Source organism: Saccopteryx bilineata, chromosome X, assembly GCF_036850765.1.
Source record: "Saccopteryx bilineata isolate mSacBil1 chromosome X, mSacBil1_pri_phased_curated, whole genome shotgun sequence".
In the NCBI taxonomy this organism is placed as follows: domain Eukaryota; kingdom Metazoa; phylum Chordata; class Mammalia; order Chiroptera; family Emballonuridae; genus Saccopteryx; species Saccopteryx bilineata.
In genome coordinates, this window is record NC_089502.1 from 134,222,411 (window position 1) to 134,244,139 (window position 21,729).

The window sequence follows — 21,729 nt, forward strand, 5'->3', positions numbered from 1 at the left end:
GGATGTCACTGTGTGTCTGTGGCTATAGTCTTCCTTCCCCTTACCATGGGCTGTGGGCAGTAACCCATATAAATGGAAGCTGTAGGAGGTGGGGGTTTGATACAGTATATCTCCAGCCTCAGATAATTCCAAAGTTCATTTGTAAGTTTTTCTTTTTAAATCAGTACACATTTTTTCCCATGGAAAAAAGTTACAAATGTCATTTAGAATTTCAAGTTTGCTGATTAAGGTTTACTTCCTCCACAGTGTTTCTGGGGAAATATGTATTTTCAGTACACAAGAGTGATAGTAAATAAACATTAACATAACTCAAGAAGATAGTTTTAAAAATTAATCTTAAATGCCAGTTCCCAATGAAATGCAAGAAAAAAGTAGGTAAAGAATAGTGGGCTGATGGAAACATTGAGATCTACAACTGGAATATCTGTCTCTGAGGATTAATTACATTGGTTCTTTATTATAACCAAAATTACTGGAAAGATTCACTCATACCTCCAAAAATAATATTTTTGAGTATCTAAAATCCACTAGACAATATTATAGCAGAGATGAAAGACCTAGTCCTTACGCTGAAAAAGCCCTTAGAATCGCAGATTAGAAAGACACTGTATTACACATAGTTTTCAGAGGGACTTACGCATAATTCCAAGATACACTGTGTTCTGCTAGGGGCTTCAAGAAGCCATTGCATAGATGGGGACCACTAGTTTTACTTAATAATTGTTTGGGGGATATTACTTTATGTTAAATAATGTACAGAATAATATTAATTTTATAAAATATTAGGATGATGTATATGATTACAAAGAAATTTTAAGATCTATGGAAGGCTGTTTTGGGCCATACGCAACTCTACCTATCTCTGTCTCCAACATCTGGCTCAAATACCCTTAGGAGTAGTAGCTTACCCTCTGTTCTTGGAAGTACTATAAAATATAGGTATGCATAGCATATGGGCTATGGAAAAGGAAATGGCTAAATCATCTGGGAGATTTCTGGAAAGGTTTTCCAAGGAAGGTGATGCTTAAGCCAAGGGTTACAAACTGACTAGGAGTTGGCCAGGTGAAACAGGTCATAAAAGATTCCAGAAATAGAAAAGTATACATAGGCCTGGAGGTATGTGAGAGAGCACAGTGTGATGAACAAATGTAAGCAAGTTTGCATGACTGAAACACCCAGCTGGTGCAGGGAATTTCAGACACATGTATTATCATTTCAAAGGACAAGGAAGGATGTTGAGTCCAAGAGTTCTCTGTTCTAACCAACAGGTGGGGCTGTTGGCCCAGGGCAGCTTGGTGATTATTCAGAGCACATAGTTTTGGGAAATTTTGGAAAGCAGATGGTAGCATGAGTATAGAAAGAAAACATTTAAAAATAGGTTTTTGTAACTCCAGGAAGAGCTGTAATCATATCTGCTACCTGTTACTTTGTCCTGAAACTTTGAATGAGATACAGTATAATCCCCACAAGCACCTTCACCAGGATGTGAAGTTAAGAAATCACAGGACAAAATATCTTATTTCTCCACACTGAAAAACACTACTTCTTCATGCTCAACTGCCAACACAATCGAGCAAAGGTGTAGGAAATTCTGCATTGTAACTTCTTAACCTGCTACAATCTCCAGCACTTGTTAATCCATCACCATTTATGATCCCAGAAAATATTTATAACCTGCTCCTAAGAAATGACTATTTGAACAATATGTCATTGATAAACAATGCTGGGTAATAAATATATCAGTTACAGGCAATCAGGTTAATTAGCAAGAAGTAGAATCATTATACGAATTGAATGAGAAAGTAAAAGGCCTTACCTACTCCTCTCCATTTTCTCAAGCCATAGGACACTGCTGGTTCTGTCCTTTGTCTCTCTTCTTAGCTTGCAGTGTCTTATTTTGATGGGAGCCATGTCTGGAGATTGGTTTTTACTCCTTCAAATCAAAACTAAGTGTCCTTCTACTTTGTATGACCTAAGCTGAGATAGTAGCATAGGCCACCACAAATCTTAACTCTTAACCTGGATAATAACTTAAAAATGCCACCCTCCATGTTTAGTTTGAGGCGATTATTTTCAAACCCTTGCAGGCAGAGTAACCTGATGGTAAAAAGCCTGGGTTTGGGAATCAGACTGAATTGGATCCAAATCCTGGCTCTACAACATCTGAGCTATATAATCTTAGGCAAGTTATGTATGTAAATACTCTAAGCCTTATTTTCCTCATCTATGGAATGAACATAATAATTGTGCAGTGTCAACTATTAGAGATCAATTAGCATATTCTGTTGAGCACATAATAAGGGGTCATTGAATGACTTTTAATGTTAACATCTTGGTTTTTCCCTAGTCACAGGGCCAGATCTTCTCAGCTCGCAATGCAATAGACAAGCCCCTCTCAAACACATTCTATTAATTATTTATGATGCAAAAGTACTTAGCCTTTTGTCTTAACTCTAAAAGTTTAGAAGAAATTAGTTTTATTGCTTTCTTCCAGAAACACTTTTCCTATGTGGCCTGAATGAAACCACTGGAGGATAAACAGATTGGAAGAAAAAACATACCTTGAGTGAATATTTTTTGAAGTTGCTAAAATAAGATGTGGAAAACAAAGACCTAAGAGAAATGCTAACATAACCTATTAGTTTTATATTTACATCTTCACTCAAATAGCCACCCACTATTTGAAATTATAAACGAGTGGGTAAAATGTTTTATTGGGAAATGGAGTAGGTTAAAAACATCTTTTGATACTTGGTTGAGTCTGACTTCATTTGCCAGAGGTGAACTGACCTTAACCAAAGTATGCCAAGACATGAAAGGTGAGGGTCAGCCTCAGAAAAAGTGAGGTAAGATTAGAAGGGAAAGGGTTTTAATTACCTGTGCTGATAGCACCATTTTCCTGCGAAGCCCCTGAAGGTTTTGTTCATACACTTCCAACACCAATTCCTAATGATGATGATGATGATGATGATGACGATGATAATAATGATAATAACAGCAAACAGTCAGCCTCACCATGTGCCAAGCACTGTGCTATGTACTTTACTTTCATTACATCATTCAATCTTCACCACAAGCCTATGAGAGTTTCCATAAGAAACAGCAGCTTAGAGAGGTATAACCCCAGAATGTCTCCCTTGGCTAACAAAGTCCTACCAACCCATCAAAGTCTAGCTCAAATCTCACCTCCTTCATGAAGCTTCTTTCCCTTTCCCTTTTCGCCTCTTCCATCCCCCATTCACTTTTTATTTTCTTTTTTCTTCTTCTTCTTTTCCAGGCAAGAGGAGGGGAGATAGAGACACAGATTCCAGCATGTTCCCTGACCAGGATCCACCTAGCAACCCGTCTGGTGCCTACGCTCTGCCCATCTGGGGCCATGCTAGCAACCGAGCTATTTTTAGCCTGAGGTGGAGGCTCCACCGAGCCATCTTCATTGCCAGGGGCCGATGTGCTCAAACTAGAGTAACTTTTTCTTTGATCATTTTAAAGCTAGTTTTTTGTGGTTTTTTTTGTTTTTTTTTTTTTGTTTTTTTAGTAGACACACCTGGAGACATAGTCACACACAGGTTTGGTTTGACTCTTCTTCCTCCGAGTGCTGCTTTGGTCTCTGAATGTGGCTGCATTTCTTTAAAAGTAGGGGGAATCTTCGGTTTTGCAGAATGTAGGCAGATTCTGTACCTGATTCAGACCTAGACATCTATTAAATTGCAATGAATTGGATTTTTGCCCTTACCAAGTTTTAGATTTCATAGTTATTTTCTGCTTGATACTTTGGACCAAGGGCAGAGAAATGTCACTGTCCTATAGAGAGCTCCAGCCACAAGGATGTTGTGGAAAAGAAAAGGAAGTCATTTTTTTATCATTCAACTCAAAAGTTTCCCTTCTTACATGAATCAAGGGTATATCTTATCTCCCAGTTATTTCTTCCGAATCCATCAGTGGCTAGGCCTGCCACTGTCCTATAAAAGGAGAGTAGACAAAGAGAAGCAGAATGCAATTTGGTGGCAAAGAACATTTTTTCCTCGGCAGGAAATGGAGTGACTTTTAGCTTATCTGCTGTCACCTTGTTAATGTGATCATTGTTCTTCAAAATAAAATCTTCTCTTTTTATCCATGATGTCTTTCTTGTAAAAAAAATTTTTTTAAAGAAGCAAGTAAATGCCAACAGAGAAAAATAAAAGGCCAATTAATCAAGAGAAGCTATAAATCAACTTCTTCAAGGAAAAGCACTTGATACACAATTATCTTAATTTTCCCAGGCGGCCATTTTCTTTGCTTTCCAAAGTAGGCGTGGAATGTACTAGAAACCCGTGGCCCTTGTCATCACTCCTGACTTTCAGAGCAGGAGCTACAACAGTCTGTGACTGTTGGAATGAGTAATTTATCACTCATTTAAGCAAAGGGCTCTGTGGTTGTTGATGTGTGCCCCTGGCCTGTTCTCAAGCACATCCTTATTTTCAAATTAATCATCCAGCTCTAACTTTCTGGAGGAGGTTTTCAGGGATAAAATCTTAGATGGAAGACGGAGCCTAGTTGTTAATGGCCAAATGCCATCCATGGCAAGCGGAACAAAAAAACAAGGCAGTTAGGGAAGAGTAAGGCCCTCTTTGCTCTGTTGTGGGGTGGGGCAAGAAAGAAGTAAAGATAACATTCCTGGGAGGCCTCAAAGCTGAGGAAACATTTGCATTTTTTACCCTTATTGGAGTCTGACATTTGGCCTTTGGATGCTGAAGAGCCAGTTTGGGGGGTGGGGAGTGTAAAGCCAGAAGGCAGGGCCAGGGCAATCATCACAGCAGCCAGGCCCATGCAGGTTCGCATTGGATTCGGACAGTCGGCAAAGAAACAGCGGAGCCAAAAACTGGTGGGCCATAGTCTTTAATTCTAGCTTTGCACCCGGCGGGCAAGTAAAAATACACACTGGGCTCCAAAACCCAGTCACATTCAGTGCTCACAAAGCTACTGACTTATCCGAGTTTCCTAGAATCAAAGGTTTCTAGCTCACCAGACTTATTCTCCTCAGTTCCCCATCTCCTTCCTTATCCCAAATACAAACTCTACACAAACTGGCATCTCACTCAGCACTCCACCATCTTGGCTGCTACTCCTGGCCTCCTCCACGTGGCCTCCTCCCGCTGCTGGCTCTATTCTCTCTGCTCTCTCATGCTAACCTCAGGAACCAAGAGGGCAAACTCCCGTTTTGCCCCCACTTTATACTGTAGCTTCACAACTTCTAATCCAATATACAAAGTAAGGAAGTCTCCAACCCAAAGTCACCTTCTGAGGCATGATTGGATTGCACCACCCCACATCAAAAAGGGTAGGAAAGGCTTAATCCCAAAACCAAGCCCCAGGCTAAAGGATTCTGCCTGCCTTTAGCCCACCCCAACACACATTAATATCACCTGAGTGACAGCCTCCTCCTGTTATCTTTAACAAAGTGAGCATAATACATTTTATCTGCCCAACAGGGAGAAAGAAGAGATGGGAAGATTTAGGAGATCAGTTGTGAGAGGATACGGCTGAGATTAATTCCCTTCTGCATCTACTTTCTGCCATTTCAGGAGCCAGTGGTTGTCACCACACTCAAGGTCCATGACATATAGCCACATGCAATGCTAGGATCCTTCAGGAGAGTGGGCTTTCTCAGTACTCCTGCTGACCCCAAAAAAAGCACCCAGGAGGGAGGGAGCCACGTTATTCAACAGAATATTCAGAAGCATGACTGGGCTTCAGGGAAGACTAGAAGATTCTTCCTTAAACATAGACAAGTAACTTCCACCTAAATTTACATAGAGAGGGCTTATGCAGGATAGAGAGAATGTGGAAAACAGACTGCAGTTGCTGATCACTTCCTGCAGTCTTATTCCTTCCTAATCTTACCTCCTCTTCTGCCTCCCCACACCACCAGAAGGAGAGAAGGCAAGAATCAACCCAGAGCCAATAGGCTTAATTTTCTGCAAAATTGTGGCTGCTTAAAATATTTCCTTTGGTTTTAGAGACCAGGTACCATTTGTTTGTTTGTTTGTTTTGAGGATCATCAAAGTGAGCTCATTCTATTGTATTCTAAAAAATAAAACAAAATACAATACCCCCTCCAAAATAAAACCAGAAACAAAAATACACCTAAAATTTGATACACTTTAACCTATTTACCTAAACAGAGTTAGTTAGGAAGTCCCTTCCTTTATCGGCCTTAGCTGAGCCACTCTATGAGGAAGAGTTGGTCCCTCTTTCCTGTGGATAGGCCGTTAGGTAAGCAGTCTTTTGGGTGCTCATGAGTCAGTATCTTCCTGACTCAGAAGTCCTCAAGGGCAGAACTGTGTCTTAGTTCTATTTCATAGACAGAGCCCAGCACCGAGATGTGGCTCCAAAAAGTTAAGCTCCTCCAATGCTCACTTCCTTCAAAGCCCATAACAGCCAGGGCCCTACAGAATGGGGAGCAACTCAGTTCGGTATCCAGGAAAGAGGCCAGGACTGGGAGAGAGTAACTCAAATATTCTACTGAGGAACAATTCCACAAGAGACAGAGACTAAGAAACTTCGGAGGAATTTCTCAATGGCGAGTTCTTGTGTTGTGCCGAGTTTCTTTCTGGCTCACTTCAGCATGTTCAATTCAGTGTAACATTTGGCTGCATGCCCTCCCCTAGGCACACTGCTGGTATTTTCATGTCCCATCTGCCAGTGCCTCTGGAGGACATTAGGATAAGTGGGTTGATCCAGAAAGGACACCCACTGTCCTGGCCCTCTGCCTAAGACATGCAAATGGAGAGCAGCTTCCCAGCCACAGAGCTTTCGCCTGTTCCAAAGGCGTATTATTTTAAATATGATTATTATCCAGAGCTACTAAAGAATGAGCAGCTGCTAGGTGCACTATTCTAAGTCCTTTGCCTGCATTCTTTCATTTTGTTCTAAAGTAAAGTATACACGAGGCAGATACTATCAACTTCATTTTAGAAATGAGGAAGTTGCAATCCTGTAACTCTCCCAAAGACACACAACTGATCAATGGTAGAGTAAGGATTCAAACCCAGATCTGACAGACACCAAAGTCCATTTTCCCCACACCATGTTGTCTCTTCAAAACCCTTCTAGAGGATGAAATCTGTAACAATAAGCCCACATAGTAAAACCTGCAGAAATTACCAAGGCTGTCCTCTGAGGTAAATTTATAGTTCTCAATTTTCATATTTATTTTTTAAACTAAGCATTCAATTTAAGAAATAGGAAAAAAAACAAGTTAAAATCTTGAGTAAATGAATATAAAACCAGATAAATTAAAAATGGAAAACACCAATAAAACAGACTGTGTCATAAGATGGTGGCAACCTACATCTTGATCCCTCTGAATGTGGCATTCCCAGGAATGAACTAAGGAACCTGAGCTGACAGTCATACTGATAGGAGTGCTTCGCTTTGGGGAGATAGGAATGCCCAGAGGTCTGGGCATATATAGCAGTAGCTGTTGGGTCCCCCAGCCCCTAACTATGGGTTGGCATAAGGGTGTGGGCCCTCAGAGTTCACCTCATAGGCTCCAGTGGTTCTCAGCCCTGTCCAAGCCAGCAGCACAGCCTTGCAGGCTGGATGCAACAGGAGCCTGGATCTCGAGACCTATGCTCCATTTCCCCTGAAGACCACACTATCACACACTATAGCTGTCTGCCCAGCTATAGTCCATCAGTTTTAAGATCTAACATGGTCAGCATGTGGCCACGCCTGCCTCTAAGTTGGGGAGATCTGGCAGGGGATAAGGAGGAATAAAAGCACAGGGTTTGATTTCCCCCTGAATTATTCCTATGCTTATAAGGCAATCATATCAAACAATTGTTTCACGGCTTTAAATCTCGTAAATGAAACTCCCTTTGAGACTCCAGTTTGAAAAATAGTGAAGATCAGAGTAACTACATTGTTTATGTAGTAAACACACACCCAAAACTATAACATTTTTATAATGAAACCTGGTGTAATAAAATTTGTGTTGAGGCAAAAGGTAGTCATTTTCCCCTCAGCTTTTATTGTGCTGAACGCATTATCTGCCAAGTCCTACTTGGAGGTATCTTTGATTAAGGGCCTGGTCTCCCCACTTATATGCTGTCTAGAGTTGGCAGTAGGTGCCATGACCTTGTTGACACTGATGCCAGAAGATGGTCAAACTCCAAAGTGCCAGCAGCTCTGAGAAGCTTGAGCCCTCTGCATGGAGCACTACAAGCCTCCCCCATCCCCCCCCTGCCCTGCAGGCCAACCTATGCCTTGAATCCCCAGCTCTCCAAGGTAAACTGGGTCAAACTATTGGAAAGGCCCTCTCCCCATCCTTCTCTTCAGACTGGAAACTTCTGCAGGACACCTATATCTTTGGTGCTCCCTCCTATTACTTAGTCCTCTGGGCCCAGTGAATACTACCTGGCTGTTGGACACTCCTCTGAATCCACTGAAACTTATGAAAATGTGTGGACTTGGGTCTTTAATGGTCTCTCTTAGTTCCTTGAAGAAGTTGGGGGTTAGTGTGTGAGAAGAGTTCTCACTTCTTACCTAAGTCCGTGATTTTCAACTGTGGCTGCACATTAGAATCTACCTGGGAAGCTTTTGTTAAAAATGTACTCCAACTTGGGTCTATCCCCAGAGATTCTGAGTTACTTGGTCTGAAGTGTGCCTACACATAAGGGTTATTCATCATAAGTATATTTGAAACTAGTGATTGGATTTGAAGAACTGAACCCTCAGATTTGGAAACTGCAATGCCCTGGAGAAACTGGCAGAGATTCTGTGGTACCCACCAGAAGCTGCTCGGTCTACGAGCATGTTTCCTTTCCCTCTTAAAGGATCTCAGGGAACAAAACAGGAACAAGCCCTTGCCTCCCCCGTCACCACACCTGGAAAAGCAACTCAGAGAGTACGTTCTGAGATGGCAGGGCAGAACAACACTTTCATGGAGCAGGGCTGCACACTACCGTACTGGGAGTGGTCAGGCCAACATGTGGCGCTTGGAGCCTGGCCCGGCCATGCATCGGTCTCCACAGAAACTGTGCAGGCAAATGAGCCATAAGATGGTTTAGCTGGGACAAGGAGAGCAGCAACTGCCAACCTCTGCATGCTCCTCATGCTTGGGGATAGGGGTGGCATGGAGTCTATAAAAAGAATATAAGAAAGGTACTGTCTCTGACATTTAGGAGTCTGAGTTCAAATGGAAGGACTAACTAACCCCAAGGCAAGACAAATATTGCAAATAGTTCAACAGTGTTCAAACAGTGTTCGATTGTGTGGCCAACCTTCCATGATAAAGGAATATCATGAGGAAGGGTTTGAAGGACTTAAGATGTCAAGACAGACCCCCAAATGGTTTGAGGCCAGTTAAGGTCAAAGAGACACTAGATATTGGGAAACCTGGGTCTAGGGACTACCAAATCAGGGTTATTTTGAGCCATAGAGAGATCAAAGAAATCTCTCTGTGTAATCTCATGGTGAGGGTAGGATTCTAAGGGATTCCAAGAAGACAGGAGGGGGTGGGGCAGGAGGAGAAGAAAGGGACAAGCAAGAGGAACAATTCAGGGCAGGAGGCAGGCCTGAACCTCCAGCGGCCTCTTCCCAGCAGCCCCAGGGAATCCTACCCTGGAAGCCCAACTTGGGCTACCTTCTGGGCTCTCTTGGAAGACATGCAAATGTCACAGTAGCAGAGGAAGAGGGATAAAGTCTTGTTCTCTTTCTTAAGGAGTCTAACACCTAACACTTCAGAAGGAGCAAAGTTGTAAAAAAAGACCAGTCAGTATAAAGAACCCAAAGCCCCAAAGCTTAGCACTGCTTACCCCAAATGTCAAGGTCAACCTTGAGATCAGGCACAGCCTCTCTTGCTTATGTCTGTTCCTGTGCAAGGGCTCACTTTCTTCAAAAAACATACTTCTCTGTCCCCCCAGAATAGAAAGCGGCTGCAGCTCAAGCCCCTCTCCATTAGGCCTTGCCTCCCCCAGATCCCCTCCCCCTTTGTCTTGCCAGGAAATGCTGCAAACCCCAAATACCTGCATTCTTGGGCATGCAGCAGGCGAGAGGCATGCTTGGATTCCAGCTCTGCTTCTTAAGGACAGGCCTTTTCTTTTATCCAAAGCCCTCTTGGAGTCCCCGAGAGCTGAAAGCTGATCTGCTTAAGTCAGCAGGCAGAGCAGGAAGGCGGGAGGGCGAGAGAGGGCAACCTTCTGCAAGGAGGGTGGCAGATTTTCACACAACATCTGCTCTGCCTCCGGGACTCCCCCCTGGAGGGGGAGATGGTCTCACCCAAGTGCTGGGCCAGCCGCTAATCCCTCTGGGGTTCAATTGAATGGCAAATCAGGACTCCAGTGTAGCCTGGGACACACCCTGTCTCCAGAGGAGGAGCTTAGTACTTTCCTTTTCCAGCCCTGGAGCAGTTTAGAATGCAGTGGTACTTTTTTAAAGCCTCCCTGCTCCAACTGCAATAGGCTAGGGATCAGCCATCACCAAGGAGCTTGTCAGAAATGCAGGCTCTCAGGCCCCATCAGCTTGAGAAGCTCTGCCAAGCACCACGTGGCTATGGAAACCATTAGCAAGATGCCAGAGCAAGAAGCTGGACAAACATTAAAACCCAGGGAGCCACAGCAGCTCAGCCCCTGTGCCAAATGTCCAGTCATGAGAAGGAATACATCCCATCCCATCGCCTCATGGCTGAGCCACTTCGCCACCCATTCTTGTCACCAGGCTGGTTCACTTGGCTGTGAAATTTTACGTAGGTGTGAGGGTGAACTGTTTAACAGGTCTGCAAATGTTTGCACACGCACTGAAACGATGGGGGTGGGGTTACAATTGGGAGTTTTTCTTTGCAGGTTGCAGATCAATTTCTGATCCTTTCTTACCCTAATACACATACCACCTGTATCAACATGTTTGATTCTGGCGATGCCAATAACAACAGTAATAGTACATGCAAGGACCTTTAAGACCCTTCACAAACATCCACCATCCGGGAGCTTACTCAGATCGTCCTCTTGGCAAGAAAGGAGAAATTTAGGGACTTCTATAGCTTTTCTCTAATAGCTTTTATGTCATCATGGCACATGCTTCACCTCCCACCAGAACCCAGAAACTGAATCCATATGCAAAAGCTGGATGCGTAGACAGAGGGAAAGAAGCGAAAGTAAAGGAAAATTGGAGAAGAGCATTTGTTTTGCCATCCAAAGAGAACACTGAAATAACAAATAGTGAGGTAGATAGACTTGCTTTCTTCTGATAGTCACCCGGTCTCTCCTGAGGGGCATCAGTTCCCTGTATTGGATGCTTCTGTTCCTTAATCATGTGCAGCAGAGCCGGAATAGGTGACTTCATTTCTGAAGAGGAACTGAACCTGAACGGCACTGAGGTTCTGAGACACCTTAAGACAAACCAAATCAACAGAAAGTCTGGCTAGAACTTCCGGGAAGTGACCTAAACAGAACCTTCAGTCTTCTGAGCAATGTTAGTGGCATCAGTGGATGGCATGCCCATTGCCTGAAATACTGTAAATTGCAGTGCTCCTGCTAACATTCCCCTCCCATTAGCAGAGGGTCAGGGCCCTGCCTGAGGGAGAAAATCAAAGGACTGGAGGGGAGGTGGAGGGATAGCCAGCAAGAGATGCAGAGAGAGAAAGCAAAGAGGGTGGCCCTGGGCTTTACTGGGATTTTTGTGGCCTCTTAAAAGCAATCATGGTGGGCTCTTGAGTAGAAAATCAAGCTAAAGCAGTATTTAAAAAACTTCTTCAGATCCCTAGTTATTCATTCCTCAAACAACAATCACTCATAAAAAGACTCTCATGAATGGGAGGAAATGATGCCATTGTTTTATTTTCTATGGGAAGTTGTAATAGTTTTTAAAAGGTTAATCTCCTTCTCGGTCCTGTTTTTTCCCTTCCAGTGACCCCAAGCTGAAAAGGAAAAATATTTGCACTTGGTGTTTAAAAACCACAGTGAATTAGCTTTTGTTGTTCATGGCAAAGCCACTATTTAGCTGCCCAGAATCAAACCAGATGTCAGGGAAGAAAAAAGGCCCCGCATCCTGTGAGCTTGCCTTTCACCTTTGCAGAAGGGCTGAGGGGAAGGCTTGAACAAGAAGACAAAATGGAGGGAGTTTGATCAAAAACCTAACGTGTGGTTTTGATGTAACTGCTGGTTAGGTCCTTGTAGGGTGCTGTGTGCGGAACTAGAAATGAACAGCTCCGGGACCCTGGATGGACAATGCCTCTGTACTTCTAGAGTTTATTTTGTGGACACTAGGCCAACAGCACTATCCTCATTGGTGGTAGAAACCAAGGGGAGCAATGGAGAATGGAAAATAAGAATTAGGAGACAGAAAAAAACACACACAAAAAGAGATCAGCAGGACTTACTGGTACACTAAATCTATCAGAGAAGAAAAAAGAAAAAGAAACCCTAAAGGAAAAATAATATATTTTCTTTCTGCAGCCTTCCAGGATAGTATGAGGAGTAGTTTCTTATTCAGTCTTGTTTTTCTTTAGCACACCACCCACTACAATTGACAGCTTAAATTAGGGAAAAAAAGAGTTCCCACAGGCCTAGTCTATTTCTCACTGTTTCCTAAATCTACAGCATAAGAAAGCAGGAAGTCGTCTCTACAACTGGGATGCTTTTTATCCACTCAACCAATATTTACTAAGCCCCTACTCTGGTGAGATCTTTGGGTGTTACCAGAAGGCCTTGGGTACTATTCCTGCCCATGAGAAGTTTGCAGCCTGTTGGAGAAGACAGACATGTTCATAACAACACTATAATAGCAATAGGTACCAGTTTTCACATTTTAATGACGTGAAAAAAATAGTGATGTGCCAGTGACTGTTTTCTATATAAAATCTTTTCTTTTGTATTTTTCTGAAGTGAGAAGCAGGGGTGAGGGGGTAGGGGGTAGACAGACAAACTCCCTCATGTGCTCGACCAAGATCCACCCAGCATGCCCATCAGGGGGCGATGCTTGGACCCTCTGGGGCATTGCTCTGCTGCAATTGGAGCCATTCTAGCACCTGAGGCGGAGGACATGGAGCCATTCTCAGGAACTGGGCCAACTTTGCTCCAATGGAGCCTTGGCTGTGGGAGGGGAAGAAAAAGACAAAAAGGAGGGAGGTAGGGAAGGGTGGAGAAGCAGGTGGGCGCTTCTCCTATGTGCCCTGGCCGGGAATTAAACCCAGGACTTCCACATACCAGGCTGATGCTCTACTGCTGAGCCAATCAGCCAGGGCCTCTATATAGAACCTTATTTAATCTTTATAATAACTCTGTGCAGTAAGTTTTATTATTCCCATTTTCAGATGAAGAAACTGAGGCCAAGAGAGTTTGAGGAACTTGACGAAGATCACACAGCTATTAAGTTAGCAGGAGTTTTGTTTTATCACTGGTGAAGTCCACATGCCTAGACTAGTGCCTGGCACATAGTAAGTGCTTGATAAATATTTACTGAATGAAGAAAGCCGCCAGGGTACAAGAAAGGGTTTTCTGGAGCACTACGGAGGTTAGGTTAACACTTCTGAGCATGGAGACTGGGAAGTATTAATGAAATTATAACTTTGATCAAATATCCCTTCTTGGAATGCTCCATAGCAACTCAATGGCTCAAAAAGACCCTCTCGTTTCCAAACCAGACAAGCCTTTACATTTCAGAACACACACACACACACACACACACACACACACACACACACACAAATGTAAAGATACAATTTGCTTAAAAAACTCTGAAAGTCAGCACAATATGCTGGACTTCAACAAAATTTCTAAGAACTATGGATTCTTTTACTTAAATCTCTGCTTCTTACTGTCCTCGACAGATTGTATGGCTTATTCCTGAACTTGATCAATGAATATTTCTGAAAAAATCTAAGGAAGGAAATAAAGACAATGAGCTAGAGTGAGCAGTTCCCATTGGTCAAAGGACTGGCTGCATTAAAATGACCACGGGTCCACTTAGGAAAACTACAGTATCGCAGGTCCCACTCCAGACCTACCGGATCAGGATCTCTGGATGTAGGGCTGGGAATTTGTTTTTAAAGCTGCCCAGGTAATTCTGATGTGTAGACAGGTTTGGGACTGTTCTCAAATGCCCCTCTTCCCCAATTCTCTCTTAGGTTGGATTCCTGAGAAGCAAAGTGTAAGATAGGGATTCTTATACACGTGACGTATAGAGGGGTTGCTCTCAATAGAAAGGGCAGAAGGAGGGCAGGATGCAGCAGAGGAACGAGCTAAGTAAAGATGTGCCTCAGCTGGAGGGTTGGTCCAGCCTGATCCCACAGGGAGCTCTGAAGTACAAATTGTACCACAGAGCCGGTTTCACCTTGAGGCAAGAGGTTTGACAGGGCCAGCATCTGGCAGACAGCAATTCTCTAGGGAAGAAGCAGTCAGCGTTCACAGCAGCTGGAGCGAGGGTACACAGCTGGTGAAGGAGATATAGGCAGGGCGCCACCAGCACCCACCACTAACTCCAACCTGCAAGGCTGCAGTCAAGTGGGCCTCAGTGTTTTGTAGTCTTGCTCTCCACTAAAGTCTAGACCCTCTTCACTGACTCGGCCTGAGTTTACCTTAGAAAGAAGGGCCTTGGAGAAGAGTTTAACCTGTCGGAAGGTTTTCGTTATCTTCTATGGTCCTTTTGGTGACCAGGGCCAATAAGCTGGCACACCAGATTGCCAATACATCTGCTGGGGTTATCATTTGCAAGCTAAATTGTGCCAGGAATTGGCCCAAAGTCAGAGTCCCAGAACTATTCTTGTGAGTTTCAACCGTATTCACTCATACGCTCCATAACAAGTGACTCAGGAAATCTGGCCGCCAGGAGATCCAGACCTTCTTTCTTCTCCCTTGACAAATCAAGATGCAGGCCACTGAACTTCCTTTGGCTCATTCTCAATGACTACGAAATAGGTCAAATCACTTTGGAGACTGGCCAAAAGCTAATTTCGTATTCACCACTGACCTGTTTTATTTCTCTGGCATTTCAGGAAAAAAGTTGAGTGAACGCCTTTTCTCCTTGTTTGTTCAAGTCCCTATCCCCTGGAGCAAATATTTCAGCTCAGGCCACTTTGATTTATTCAGATATTGCTACTTGTCTGTGGACTGCTACCCAAGCTTACTTGCTGCCCATATGTGTATATATATGAAAAATTAAAGGCCCAGCAGGCCCTGGCTTGGTGTTGGCTTGCCCCACAGCTGTTCTAGCCTCCACCAGGATTAATGCCAGGGTCTGTTGAAGCAGTTCTTACCACATGGTCAAGAAATGGTGAGTGTCAATGTAAAAGTAAACTCCAGTTCCCCATCTGTCAGTTGCTTTTCATCAGGAGATAAGCCAAGTACAGTTCAGGTAGTACTGCACCCTGCTGCAGAGCTCACGGCTACTCAGTCTCTGCTCTCGTGACAGAGGTGTCACCGTTTTGCTTTCTTATATGAGAGCAGAGACACAGGAAAGGAAGCAGAAAAGGGTGTGAGGAGTGAGGAGTGCTGAAAGAAAGAGAATGATATGCTTTCCTTTTGTGGTTTATTCAGATCTAAAAGGAAGCTCAATACTTCTAACCAGTCAAAGTCTGGAGCTAAAAAAATAAAAGATCCAGGACTAGCTCCACTGTCTCTCCAGAAGTTGTACTGTGGCAATGCTTTTATTTCATTGTAAGATATCAATGCCCCTCTCTGTCTCACCTCTAATTTCATTGTCTGTTTTGTTTTGAGACGTTCAGTTGTTGTTGCTTTTCCTTTCCCTTCATATACTGAGAAATATCTGCAGATGAGTCTGCCTGGCAATCTGGCCCTACCATATGAACAGAAGTTTTGATACTTAATAGAGTTCTCCTTACTCTTTCCACTAAATCTGAAGCCAGCATGTAATGGTAGTTCCTCATGGTAATAATATACCATATAATAATGATCACATTAATATTCTATTTATTAAGCAGATAGTTCTTGAGCACCTACTATGTGTCAGGCATTGTTTTAAATGTTCTGTATGTGCTATTTCGGTTAATTCTCACAATTCTATGAAGTAGATACTAGTATTACATTCATTTTACAGATCAGGAAACGGAGGTGCAAAGAGGTTAAATAATTTGCCTAAGGCATTGGAGGTGGTAAATGGTACAGCCTGGACTTCTAACCACTATGCTAGGTTACCCCAGAAATATAGATGAGAGAACTCATTAACATGCCTCAGAAAACACAGACTCACCATTTCCCACCATTCACATTCCAATCTCAAGTCAACAATAAGGACGACCAGGATTGAAATCCTAGCTACCCACAGGAAATATCTGTCACTTGCTTTGCTGACTGTTTCAGGAGAAACATTCATGTGGCTCTGGAGGTGTGTGTGTGTGTGTGTGTGTGTGTGTGTGTGTGTGTGAGAGAGAGAGAGAGAGAGAGAGAGAGAGAGTGAGAGAGAGAGAACACAGAACCTATGGGTGTGTGTGCATGCACAAGTGACTACATACCCTCTTATGTAATGCTCTTCCTTGATTATGGATAGGGGGTTCCCATTGATAATAAAGTTAAAAACAAAACCCTCCCCTCCTCACCTTGCATGACTTCCCACTGCTATTTCCACAAACTGAGATGGGAAAGGCACCAACATACCCTTCTGGCAATGCTGGAAACCCTTACCCTGGGCCTGAGCTGCGCCTCAGTACCAGAACCTTCCTCTTTGAAGGTGCTCCAGTTTGAGCAAAAACAATTACCAAGTACCTGGATCACCAGATGGAGTCAAAAGATAAATTCAAACAAATGCAGATGTTTTGGGAGGAGGAGCCAGCCTTTTAAGCCTCAAGTAGAACCCTCTAAGCTCCCAATTAGGGGCCTCTTGCCCTCTAGGTTACCACTCTCTCTTTCTCTAACACCCTTGCCTTACTGATACAAAACATCTTACTTTGATCCTTTCTAGTACTGAAGTGAAAACACCTGATAATAGTTAAGAATCAGCCTTTCCTGGGGCCTTTCCATTTTAATGGCCTTTCCAAGTTATCCTACTGCTGAAAGGATAAACTTGGAATGGTGGAACTAGAGGTATCAGTCAGCAGATGGAAAAGAACTGGGTCATAGAGGGGAGGAGAAACCACTGGGCTTTCTATAGTTCTAGAACTGGCTAACATTTCACATACAATTTCTTGAGGGTCTTAGTAAAAGAAAAACTATTTTACCCAGAAAAGGAAAAGAATATAAAAATGATCTTAAGAACAAGACCATTCAGGGACAGTGAGACAACATTACATAATCTCCAATAGTTCCAACACTCCGATTTAAGTTTTTAAAAAAAATCTGTTGATGACTCTGGCTCCTGTAGTGTGAATGCTGAAGAAAAGGTTTGGATTCCCCAAATCAGAATGTACTAAATATGGTGGCATAATTACTGTCTCAGTTATGTAATTCCTGATTCTAAGAGTTGAGTGTATTAATTGAAAGGCATTTTGTGCCCAGCCAGCCTTGTGTGGTCCTGGCTCCTCTGACATTCTGCACTGGGGACCTGAAGACAGAAAAGTTAGGGTATCCAGTTCAATGAGGAGACCAGGAAAACCTGTCATTTAGCATGAAATCACTTCAGCAGGAATGGTGCCAGCCTTCACTGAGCCCCCGATGGACGCGGATTAAGTTTATTTAGTTTGGCTACCTCAGATAAGGAAATTCCACAAGTTTTCTACTTCCTTTTATATTTATTTGAAATGACATCATGCACTCAGATGCAGGATTCTAGAATGAGTCCAACATTACAAGAATGGATATGATGGAATGATAAGATTGGCTAAGAGTGTAAACAGCTTGGGGAAGGGAGAATGTATGAAAGTGATGTAAGTCATTTTCTCATTTGCTTACCCAATAATAAGAATCAAACGCTTGACCAGCCACAAAACTTGTAGTAAGGGGAGCAAGTGGTTAGACTTGTGATTCTATTCTTTTCTATTTGGGGAATACAAGTAAGAGACTCCCTAATGTGTAAAATGGGATAGTTTTTAATATTCATGAATTTGAAATGGCTTGGAGGTGATACAGTTCACCAACAGAACAAAGTATTTAATGCTGTACCACCTTTCCTTGGCTCTCCCCTTTGAAACTTCTTAAGTGATTTTTGCTGCAAACTTTGAGTTGTAAGATGCTAACTTCAGTGCTACATCTTTACCCAGTGTACTTTTGACCTAGAATTTCATTCCACTCTTTCCCTTTACCTTTTGGAAAGCGTACCAATGAAAGGAGACAGGAAGACAAAAGGCAAGAAAACACCTTATCTTTCTGACACTGATGTAGAGTTCATCACTAAGAACGTTGCAAACTTTCCAGTGCTTGGTCCCAATAAGCAAAGCAGCCTATGGCATCATCCTATATAAGTTCCTGCCATGTCCAATCGGAAGGAGGTTCATTGCAGGGCTGGCTGGGGGCAGCAGTATATTTCACAGCTCTTTCAGTAACAATGTCAGATTATTCTATGTACATGAAAACATCAAATGAGAAAGTCCTGGAAGCCAAGTTGAAAAGCAACCTGACATTGCTAATGTGGCTGTGGAGTGATTCTCCCACTCCTAGCTCTCTGTCCAACATCCTAATCAGCCTATGAAAAAACCAACTGTGGCACCAGTTTTCTAGAAGTCAGAGAATGATTACATTTTCCTAATCAGGCTTCTAACGACTGAAGCACCAATGGGTAAGGAAAGCAGAAGATGAAGTTCAGATCTGCTCTGTCCAATATGGTAGACACTTGAAATGTGGCTAGTATGAATGAAGAACAAAATTTTAATTTCATTTAATTTTAATTAATTTGAATATTGATACTTCATTCGATTATTGGAAAAACTTGAATATGTGAATCTACTTTTAGCATATGATTTGAGACACATTATAAGATAAAAATACACACTGGATTTTAAAGACTTAATATGAAAAAAGAATGTAAAATATGACATTAATATTTATGACTTGATTTTCGTAATTTTATTTTTGTTGATTTTATATGCTGAAAAATAACATTGTATAAATATTGGGTTAAATAAAATACATTATTAAAATTTATTTTACCTGTTTCTTTTTCACTTTTTAAATGGCTACCTAAAAATTTTAGTTATATAAAGGGCTCACATTATATTTCTAGTGGACATCACTAGCTTAGAATGAACAAAATCAAAACATTTCACACTGATGTTTTTAGAAGAGAGGATTATAAAGTTTTGAAAAGAAAATAAGAGTTTCTAATCAGCTAAGAAGTGAATTAAGTGATAATGGTTTGAAGTAAGTTCACAAAACTCTGCGTGGGTCACCTTGGGGGTGCCTGTTCATTGGAGGGCTCACGCTAAAGGTGGCTGGGGTGTTCTAGAGGAGCGCTTCTCCAGGTTTGTTCCGGGAACTCTGCGGGTTCCTCGGAGTCTCTCAGGGATTCTGTGCGCTCAAACCTATTATCACAATGATACTAAGACATGCTTTGACTTTTTCACACTCATTCTCTCCTGAGTGAAATGTGATACCATACCAGCTGTAATTAAGAAGCAGATATGAGAATCCAGCAGTCTCCTATCAAGCCAGACTGCTATTCAAGAGATTTGAAAAAAAAAAGTTAAAAAATGCCTTTTTCACTAACATTTGTTGTCTTAGGAAATAAGTTATTTTTCCTCAAAATATTCTATTTATAAATATATAATATATGTATGTATCTATACAATGTAGAGTATATACTTATTATTAATTTTGAAATAAATTACCAACTAAATCTTTTTTATCTTCCAGTTTTAATCCCTAGTATGATAAACACTGATATAATTCATACAAACTAAAGCTCTTTGGGGTCCTCAATAATCTTTTAGGAGTCCTGTGATACAAAATCTGGAGAACTGCTGTTCTATAAGGACTCGGTAGCAGATGCTGTTGATGGCCCACCCCATAGCTCCTCCGCCCACCTCAAAGTCCTTTGCAGCTGCAGTGGACAGTTTCCCAACTCAAACACCCAGATATCTCTATTGTTCTGTCTGAGACTTTGCTCTCATGCTGTAGGACTGTCAGTGAAAGTCCAAAATTAGAAACAACCAAATGGCAATTAACAGTAGACTGGATAGATAAGTTCTGGTGCTTTCACAGTGTGGAATGTTATACAGCAACTAAAACAAGTCACAGCTACGTGCAACAATGTGGGTGAGTCTCACAGGTATAATGTTGAGTAAAAGAAGCCAGAGTTGAGTAAAAGTACAGGTTGCATGATTCTATCTTTGTAAAATTAAATATCAGGTAAATCTAATCTATAATATTAGAATCAAGATCGTGCTTGCCTTTGTGGAGCAAGAAGAGCCTATGTACGATTCTGGGAGCTGATAACTTTCTAGGCCTTGACCTGCCTGGTGTGTACAGGGGAGTGTTGATTTCTTAATAGTTCATTGATCTGTATAATTTGAGCACTTTTCTGTATGTATGTTAGACATCACTCAAGGTAAAAAAAAATCAAATATTAAATATTGTTTTTACAACCTGCTCTGCTAGGCACAGGAGAGGATAAAATAGAATTTTCAGACATTGTTTATGGTTTCTGCTTTTATTTCAGTCCTCCTGAGAGGTAAATAATAATAGAAGATTTAATTTGGGGTGGGTTGTTTGGCTTGGACAGCATGATGACTTGTTTCTAACTTTGAAAGCCTGTATTTACTTAGAGTGCACACAGCGTCTCAGTCCCCACCACTCCTTATTGTGCCACACTGACTCTGTCCCATATTTAAGCTACCTGTCTGACCCTGACAGCACTTGAGTTTGAGGCCTATGACATAAATGATTTCAGAGGTGACTAGAGTTATTGTGCACTGACAGTGATGGCCAAGACTGCCGCTAGAGAGGGACAGGGTATTGGTATGAGGAAGAAGAGCATGGAGGGCGGAATGAGCCGGTTGTGTGATGTGTTCCCAAGGGCCCTCTGAGGGAAAAGGTGAGCAGGTGGACTGACAGGCCAGGATTAATGACAAGGGTATTCTTGTCTATGGGATATGAATGTGACCTTACCAGCAGGATCCTGGGAAAATTCTCTAGTCAAAAAGTCACTTTTTGCCATTCCTATTACTTCTAATACCTGAGCTTCCTTTCAGTCAAGACTCATGTCTGCATCCAGTCATTCACATGGGTATCTAGAGGGACACTGTAGAGATCTTTCAGATAACCTAGCCACCTAGCCCCCACCCTAATAGGGAGTAAGCTACAACTCCTCCTAGCTTCACCTCAGCTCCAACCCCCTCCCTCACACAGACACACACACACGAAACATGGGGAGAAAGTCTAGGCTTCACTGTCTAGCTTGGCTCCACTAACCACAAGGAATGGTGAGAAATGCAGTTTGTGCGCTCAGGAAAAAGAGGAGACTATGGACACTGGTGAGCTGTGTTTGCCTCTGCCTCATATTAAACCCCATCTTCCTACCTTGAGAACCAACAGTACTCTGCAGGGGGCAATAAAAGAGGCCACTAAGATGTCCTTCTCTGCTCTGGAATCAAAACTCACGTGGAGCTCTCCCACACACCTTACCTTATCTCTGATGTTCCAGAATCCTAGACTTCACTGAATGCAGATCCCTAAGTATGTGGCCAGCTGGACTACAATACCTATGATATCCTACATCTGCCAGGGTACTTGTTCTGGGCCCTGCTGCCTAGGCCATCAGTGCTACTGAGTGGAACCATAGCCCATCTCTGGTTATAGTTTGTTCACTTGGTGCACTCCAACAGTCCAGAGATAAGGAACTCAGGCTGGGCAGGGATGGATGCAGCCT

General features: G+C 42.5%; 1 protein-coding gene across 4 annotated transcripts in view; it reads right to left on the minus strand.

Moving 5' to 3' along the window:
- NHS (NHS actin remodeling regulator) overlaps positions 1-21,729 on the minus strand; it is a 353,377-nt gene that overhangs the window by 96,339 nt on the left and 235,309 nt on the right. The window contains exon 1 of one of the 4 annotated variants that reach the window (XM_066249263.1): positions 10,008-10,093. The exons of the other annotated variants lie outside the window; for them this stretch is intronic. Coding sequence (XP_066105360.1) covers positions 10,008-10,041 — 34 coding nt within the window. The 5' untranslated portion in view covers positions 10,042-10,093. Of the gene's footprint in view, positions 1-10,007; positions 10,094-21,729 lie in introns of those variants that run through there. 4 annotated transcript variants of the gene reach the window in all.